The 8,605-nt window shown below is 33.1% G+C and overlaps 1 protein-coding gene across 2 annotated transcripts; it reads right to left on the bottom strand.

The window, feature by feature from the left end:
- Window positions 1-3,050: 3,050 nt before the first annotated feature.
- On the bottom strand, window positions 3,051-6,462 carry LOC124827824 (cystic fibrosis transmembrane conductance regulator). 2 transcript variants are annotated; one of them, XM_047300974.2, is made up of 3 exons: window positions 6,039-6,462; window positions 5,528-5,707; window positions 3,051-3,447 (listed from the first exon to the last, which is right to left on the bottom strand). In XM_047300974.2, the coding sequence occupies exons 1-3, from the start codon at window positions 6,102-6,104 to the stop codon at window positions 3,238-3,240; spliced, it is 456 nt and encodes a 151-aa protein (XP_047156930.1). In that variant the 5' UTR covers window positions 6,105-6,462; the 3' UTR covers window positions 3,051-3,237. The 2 variants fall into 2 exon arrangements, with proteins under 2 accessions (XP_047156930.1, XP_087957223.1); XM_088101097.1 differs by lacking the exon at window positions 6,039-6,462 and adding an exon at window positions 5,930-6,003.
- Window positions 6,463-8,605: the final 2,143 nt, after the last annotated feature.

The raw sequence follows: 8,605 nt of genomic DNA, 5'->3' as shown, positions 1-8,605 counted from the left end.
TACACGTGAAGTGTTTTCTATGATAAATGAGATTTTACATTAGATCATAATATAGGAAAAAAAGGTTACTTACAAGATCATTTACATAATTTTTATTTTTATAAAGGGTAGGAACTAAATAATTTCTTATTTAATTTAAAAAAACACAAAATTTAGTTAAAAAAGAACATATTTTTCTAGAAACTATAAACTGATGACAACATGCAATGATTCCTTGCTTGCAGACGATTCTAGGGAGGAACTGAATCATATGATTGAGGTCATCCAACCAAACAAACAACACTTCCACCAAACAAGTCATTTGAAGTGTGACAACATAAAGTGTCTTTAATGATAGGTTTTTTCTGACTTTGGTGCCATAATCAGTGGCAATTACTAAACCCACCATCATCAAAAACCAACCCAATCTGCAACAGTTCCACCAATCCAATTACTGCACAGACTGCAACTAATCATTTATCATGTGACTTCATACCAAAGCAAACCTATCCAACCCACAAAACTCTTCTATATTAACACCACACAACAAAAGTCACAACAACAACAACAACACAAAAAGCAAAATGGTGCACCAATTCAGAGTCTCACTCACATGCTTTATTCTTTTCCTCCTTCTCTTGGCCACTTCCTTCCTCTCAGTTCACTCCAGGAACACTCTCATCTCAGAAAATCACAAGATTTTGCCGAGGAAAAGAAGGTTTAACCATGGAAGCCACCGTGGTCCCAAGAAGCACCTTCTCAACCCAACAAATCAGAATCTATTTCAGTCTCGTGAATTCCCTCTGTAGCTCTCTGCTTAGTCATTTGTCTGTAATATGAATCCATTAAGTTCCTTTTCTTAGCTTTTTTTATTCATTCATGCATGCCCATTTCTCTGTTTATGATATCTATTGTTTCTGTCTATTACACACACATATGTCTCTCTGTGTGTGTGTATATATATATATATATATATATATGAGATGTTACAACTAAGGTTTTCTTTTATGTTATAATTCTTAACTCGTGTCTGATTTAGAGGAAAACCACTGATTTGGTGGAAAGAGAATGAGAGGCTCAGAGGGTAAAGAAAAAATTTACGTATGATGTGGAAATGAGTGTTTGATCGAAATGGAATTGCTTGTTTACACAAAAGTTTGTGGTCAATGCTTCACTAATGGGATTGAATGGTCGTTGCAACCAATGTTTTAAAAAAGCACAACTACCGAACTCGTTATAGTATGTACTGTACAGTTTATCAAGTTATGCATACTAACCAAAAACGAAGGCTTTTTTTTAAAGTTGATTATGCTGACTCATAATTTATCAGCCATTTTCTAATTATCTGTTTGAAAAAATGTATTTTTCTATGGATGAGAGCTACGATTCACGAGTTTCATGGTCCCAATGCTTCTAATAATTGTAAATAATCCAGGAGAAAAGAGGTTAATGTTTTGTCAATCTATTGATTTAATTAAGAATAAATCTTATATGTAGAAGCACTTAATTAAGAATATTAGATTATTCTTTCTCTTTTTCATTTCGTTTAACATTTAGATTTTAGGATGCTACAACAGAATTTATTTTTTTTGAAAATCTGAAATAAAAATATATATACTTAGTTTTTTTTAAAGAAAATAGTAGTATGAAAGTGGTGTTTTTCAAAAATAGGTTTTTATCAAATTTCCCATAATATTATTCCCGCAAAAAGATAAAAATCTAACTTTTCTAAATTAGAATAAAAGTTTTCATACATAAAAATTGTCACTCTAATCTTATAAACTCATTTAATATTTAAAATTTATATAAATGTTTTTCGAAATATTATTCGAATCCTTAGTCACTTGGATACAGCACTGAAATTTCCATAATAGTGTGTCAATGTTAGTTCCATTGAACTTTTGACATAAGAATTAAAAATACATTTAATAGTTTAGATTTCGTAGAAAATACTTTTTTTATATATATTTTGCTTTTCATGTGAACTGGATTCTCTTGGCCTCATTCCTTTATTTTCTCTTTACACAGTAACATTTAATTATTTGCTGAAATTGTAAAATAAGAATCAAAGCATAACGATATTTTCTTTTATACAAAAATGGATCATAACGGGACAAACAAAGTAATGGAAAACCGTGGCTTGAGCCAATAATGATAGTCCTTTTTCCACTCCTACTCAAACTAAGATTTACCACACAAAAGCATGTTCAAAACACAACTCAACCTCTTTTACCAAACATCTCGTGGTTTTGAATAAAACTCTATATGCAAATATTGACTTTATCTTCTACTTCATCATTCATAGACAAAAGGATATATTTTAAACGAGTCAAAAAATAACTTGTTTATGAGAATATACAGATTCCCTAAATTGTTAACTCTTTCATACATTCCTTAGCCAGTGAAAAATGATGCCTGTTGATTATAACTGACGAGTATACCTATAGATACACTCCCCTAACCTATTTACTGCATTAATGTATCTAGCAAAGCTGATTTTGGAATATTAGCCGTGCAAGGCAAGACAAGCATGAGGCACAGGATTCAGAGAGAAGCCTGTTTCCTAAAATGAACTAGCAGAGAATTCTAGTCATTGCTTGCATTTTGAGCTGGAGCAATAGAAAGAACAGCATTTGATATGAAGCTCCTTCCATATAAAAGGGAACAGGTTTAACCAAAATATCATTCTGATCATGGTTTTGAATCTTATTACAAATCAGCTTATGATTTCAATCGTTTCAAGGATTTTTTAAAGCAGAGTTTTAGAGTGATGAGAGGAATGAGCTAAATATAGATAGAATGAATATAGGTTAACAAAGAGTTTCTTCATTTCACCTTTTGTTAAATTGTGACACAATGTTGTGCTTGGCGGTTTAAGAAGAAAGAAGAATACACATGTAGTTTAATGCGAACAATGGTTTGACACATAGAAAACTTTCAATCTTAATTCTCCATTCCTCTGATTTTAACTTCTATCATGCATAGCCTAAGTAAATTCAGGTATTCATCAAGGGTACATGCTGCAAAGGAAAGCATAAATAAGCTTAATAACAGTGGATCCAAAGCAGAAATTTGAAGCATATTACCAGAGTCTTCATATAAAGCAGATTGCGAAAATGTGCCACACTTGACTTTTTATGAGTATACATTTGAATATACATATTTGAGCCGGATAATATATAGAAATAGCAAAGAACAGCAAAAAGAGATGAAGGGGTGTCACGTTCAACAAAATACAACATTAAAGTCAATACCGGTTTAGATGCCTGAAGCATTGCACTCTTCAAGAAGTTTTAAAAGATTATGCTCCGGAGCACTGACAGATGGTAGGATCATTCTATTCGACCGGGATGTCCGGGGCTTGATTCCAGCATCTTCAGATTCAAGTGCTCCCCCTTCCTTCATCACTGGCAGGTCCCCTCTTCTCCGCACAGTTGCAGAAACTCGTTCTTTCCATATTCTTCCATCCTAACATTGAGGAACAAATTTTTAGAATCCTATTATTTCCAATAAACGAAAGAAACCCTCCTTTTTTTTTTCTTCAGATTTGACAAACAGGAAAGAAAGGCATTCATGCATGTACAACCTCCTCGGGTCCTTAACTACACTTTTTCTTTTTCAAAATACAATTTTGGTTTTCAAAAGGTTAACCGTAATTACCAACAAATAGCAGAAGGTAAAATTACAGATGGAGATGTCTCCTGATGATAATTTTTGTAATGGCCAACTTCCAACCATCCCTGGATCTTCAGATTTGAAGTTAGAAACGGTTAAAGGTTCAAAAAATAGTGACTGGCTACACCACATTATTTTCAAACCAAGGCAAAAATAAAGCTGCTCTACCACAACTGTAAATTTATTGAAGGTATAAAATGAAGAGGAAACCCAGAGGAAAGATGAGTTGATTACCAAAACCACCTTACCAAGTTAAGTGGAACCCCAGCTATCCCCTCACGTGTATTCCACACTAAAACACATAACTGGCTGTAGTGACAATAATAGGTTGCAATCATATTCACATGGATGCACAGAAAAACTAATATAGAAAATATAGAGAGAGCTGTTGTAGGAAATAACCCAAAGAATTCTTCTAAAGCCCAAATCCCATATTTAGCAATTGTGTTAGAGCTTTGTAGATAGTTGCTGGCATGCTCAAAATTAGACAAACATCTTTATCTTATGATTTTTGTATCAAGTGTGGATTGAGTTCAGAAAGACTTCTGAAAGGTAACCACAATAGAGTAGTAGCTAGGGAAAGGCCAGGATCTCTAGCATAGACTAGTAGCTATTCTGATCCCGTTTCTATCCGCTTCCCATTTGCTTGGTGTGGCAGGTGAAGGATGGGTCTATCCTAAGCATCTTTAGTCTTTGTTGTGTAATAATTTTAGAGGCTTGTTGCATCAATAGAGATGCCAAAAGGATTTGGAGGTGTTCCCAGTTGGCAGTAGGTTGGTTTATTTGATTGTAAAGAAATGCAAGAATTTTCACTGGTCAGATCAACCCATGGATTTACTTTCAGAGAGCAGTTCAACTAGTGTCTTTGTGGAGTAATACCAAAAGGTCTCTTTAAGGGGATGTCTTTCATACATATTCAGAGAGACGGGTTGCTGTTTCACACAAATGCTCTTAGCTAATGTTCTTTTCTCTTTTGCTGTAATTTTTAGCTGTAGAGTATATCTTATTTCCATACCTTTTTAATTCTCTCTTTCTCAATCAAATTCACCTCACATAAAACAAATTTTTATAAATAGTCTTACAAGAATAGTTGAAATGGTATTTTTTTCAACCTATTTGAATATCAAGATACTTATTATATGTTTAAACAAGTAACCTGTTTGCTAATTAAAAAGGACAGCATATTTGCTTCTCATTCTTGAAGCTAATAATGCAAAACAAGTTTAACATAATGATATGCAGATGGTAACAAACAAATTTGTTTGAGTTTGAAATATTTTTGTTTTAGCCTAATCCTAAACAAATAATTTTAAAAAAATGTGTTCTCTAAAAGATGCTAAAAATAGTTTCTTCCTCATAATAAATTAAATAAAAAGAATGCCTAGTATCCAACACAACCAGATTCCATGCTTGACAAAACAAGTCATACTTTCATTGAGCTAAATAATAATAATGATATAAAAAATTATTTGTACACTGAATATTGGTATTCAATCATCAATTGTCATATTTAGGTGCTACATATTGGTTAAAAGAGTAAAAACCTAACATTGACACTATATCAAAATCAAACTCAAATAATAACAACAACAATAACAATGATGATGACTATGATAACAATGTGCAGTTTGATACCATACATCCAAACAGCTTATATTCGTCCTAAAGTTGGCAGGATTGACTTTGATAGAATTAATTTAAACTGTTGCATGTAAATGGGAGCACGCCTATATTATTCTGAAACATAGATTTTACAATGAAGCACAGTGAGAGAAATTAATTACGTTAATGTAGCAAAACAGACGTGCATCATTCCACAGTTCAAATGATCGATTTTGCAATATACCATAAGACGACCAGATATTATTCTTACGTTAAGAATAGATGGCTCTGGCAACGGGCACTGAATTGGCCTATCACTGTCAAGAGGTTCAATTGGATGTTCAACAGGCTTAAACTCCACAGCCACTTCAATTCCATGAGAAGTGGCAGTTGCAGCACTCGCCACTGCAGCAACAGCCTCTGAGTTTGGGGGCATCACTTCCCTCTCATCCTGCAACATGTGAAGTCAACGCACAAGAAACAATATTAAGATCATGCCACCAATTAAACAAAATTATATACCAAATCGCATAGGCCTTCCTAATTTTCTCCAATCCAACAGCAAATCACATGAACAGTTATATTGATTATTGCAATAACAAAAACATGGTTTATAATCATTAAATTTAATTTGAGTAATCAAATGTCACAAAAAAAAACAACTAGGCCTAACCAGCATTTACTGGTCAATCAAAGTCCACTCCCAACAAAAAATCAATAAAAATCATTGAATTTGAATTGTAAAAAAAGGGTTCATGAGAAGGAAAAAAAAGAACTCTTACCAAAGCACTTTGAGTACGTCGGTGGACATTCCTTCCAACAGAGAATCTCGAAAATATACCCACCATGGTTCTTTTCTCCCCACCTCAAAAAGAATCAATACCCACCAAGAAAAAACGTTTCTTTTGACGTTTGCGTGATTATCTAGCGAAAGGTGTATTAGCTATCTATAGTTATTGTCTGGGGGAGGCAAAAAACACTTGAATCAGTGGTTGCATGAGAAGGGTCCTGATCCGGGGCAAGTTTTGCAACCCGGAAGCAGGTGGTGTTGGAATTGGAAAGCCACAGAGAAAAAGGAGAGAGAGAATAAAGAGAACGAAGAGAGAGAAAGGTTGAGGTGGAGAAGAGAGGAATCGTTTTACTTGGCGTGAACGATGATGGTGTTGGGTTTGTTGCGTTGTGCTGAGATGTGTTGCGAGGAGTTTCTCGTTTGGGGAAGTTAATAATAATGTAATAATAATAATGCTTTGGAATCAGCTGAACAGACAGCATCAAACTGTAATCCAAAACAAATAAACAATTATAAATTAATTAAGAAAAAAAGATAAATAGAAACAAATAATTGGACAACTGAGTAAAAAAAATTAAATGTCTGTTTAGTATGAATTAATTTTAAAAAGTAACTTGTTTATTTCAATTACATAGATTAACAAAAGTGAGTATTTTGGATTTAACTGCAACATGAACACGTCTGTGATTTTATTCTGTCCTTGACATGGATGTAGCTGTTCTAATAAATATTCTTTCTTTCTGTAATTCCTATTTGATGAAGAAATTAAAAGAAAATAAAGAATTACAAAATACATATATAGATAAATATCAATCTCCATGTTCTTTAAGTTTCAAAATTGAGAAATGAATATTTAAAGAATGAAAATGTTAACACTTATAAACTGCATAAATCATGCTATGGGATATAAAGAAAAGGAGTTAATGCAGAAAAAACATTTATAAGAATTTAAAATGAGAATGGTGGAATGAAGGTGTTGTTGATTGGGCAGAGAAGGGTGTCGCAGTCGAGTGACGAGTGATGACTCCACCACATCCACCGCCCTTGCTACGGTGTCTTCTTCAACTACACGCTCAGATTCTTTATTGCACAAAAGGAATATAATTTTTCTGATATCTGCTTTTGTTTTTATTTTATTTTTTATTCATTGGTGGAGAATCCATAAACTTGGTGCATCAGTTTATGATGCCAGCTCTTCTGAATAAACAATTACAACATGTACAATGTTACTAATTTAGTCAGTCAAAATAAACTTATTTTCTTAAAAAAATCCTATAGAATGTTAAAAAATCACCCCTAAATGTTAATTTTTTTCTTTAGTCTTGTTTGTGCCAAATTTCGTAAAGCTTATTCTTCTCCTTCTCCCACATTCTTGTCCAACTTGGCTTCCCCGCCATCTCACTTTGTAACCATTTCTTTTTTGCATTTTTTCTCATGACTTTATGATGGTGTTCTTTGGTTGTGGTTTAAGAAACAATCAAACCCAAATTCAAGGCCTTAGACTTGGTTCTTCAAGGGAAACTTACATCTTATTACAAAGTTTAGTTTTTCTTCCTGATTCTTTGGTTTTTTTTCTTATTTTGTTGGTCTTCTCGATCAATCCAAAAAATTCTCAGTATCTATACAACATATTGTAACATTATAGTCTATTATTGATTCAAATTAAATTTATAATAAATGCAAATTAAAAATATCTCAATTACCTCTTTATTTATTAGTGTCTATAATGGACTTTTATCTTTTGACAAGCCTAATCTTGATCAAATCATCAATATGGAGACAAATTGAGATTATTACTTTAATCATGATATTTTGTCTGAGTTATCAGTTTAAGTTGTTGGTTCTTAGTGATAGTTGCGTAGATGAGGGTGTCAGGCTCGATATGCCTTTGTATATCAGTTATAAGTGGGTCGATAACAATGTTTGTGAATATTTCACATAGCATTGTGGGGATCGACTCTTCACTCATTTGTCGACAACATTGATGTTCTAAAAGAGGATATTGGTGGTGACGCCATTGGTTTTCAAGCCTGCAAATGGAATGAGAATGTATGTTATTATCGCTAGAGGTCCATAGAGGAGCTTCTTTTTCTATGTTTATTTTAGCTTCTTTTATGACTTGCACAATTGTCTCCCATTTGACACATTCAGAATGGGTGTTCTTCGAGAGTTGAACATGACTCAGACACAACTTCATTTGAATAGTTGGACCATGCCTCAAGCTTTTTGCATACTTTGCAAAGGGTTAGACTTGAAGGCTACACCAACAATTTTTCTTCACCACTTTAGTACTAGACCTAATAAGAGGGTTGGGTGGCTTTCTTTGATAAGCAAGTCTAGATCTAATTTATTTTCGCTTTTTACTTCGTCCTATAAAAATTTTAAAGGCACAAATTTTAAATTGATAATAAAAGATAATGGTAGAAAACATTTTTTTAACGATGATAAACTTAATTGTTCCCTATATTGGACTTGACATTTGGTTAGAATCACATTTTAAGCTTAGTCGATGGTGATCCTAGACAAATTATCATACTCATCCACCCTTAGGCAACAACA

The sequence above is a fragment of the Vigna umbellata genome, chromosome 10, assembly GCF_029865625.1.
Source record: "Vigna umbellata cultivar VRB3 chromosome 10, Vumbellata_1.0, whole genome shotgun sequence".
In the NCBI taxonomy this organism is placed as follows: domain Eukaryota; kingdom Viridiplantae; phylum Streptophyta; class Magnoliopsida; order Fabales; family Fabaceae; genus Vigna; species Vigna umbellata.
This window is presented reverse-complemented; position numbering and strand designations above follow the sequence as displayed.

Excerpts from the sequence above, each read along its gene's own strand:
- LOC124827824 (XM_047300974.2), bottom strand. The coding sequence starts at position 6,104 with ATGGTGGGTATATTTTCGAGATTCTCTGTTGGAAGGAATGTCCACCGA. Across the intron at positions 5,708-6,038 it reads GACGTACTCAAAGTGCTTTG|GATGAGAGGGAAGTGATGCC; the intron begins GTAAGAGTTCTT and ends CACATGTTGCAG. Across the intron at positions 3,448-5,527 it reads CAGAGCCATCTATTCTTAAC|GATGGAAGAATATGGAAAGA; the intron begins GTAAGAATAATA and ends CCTCAATGTTAG.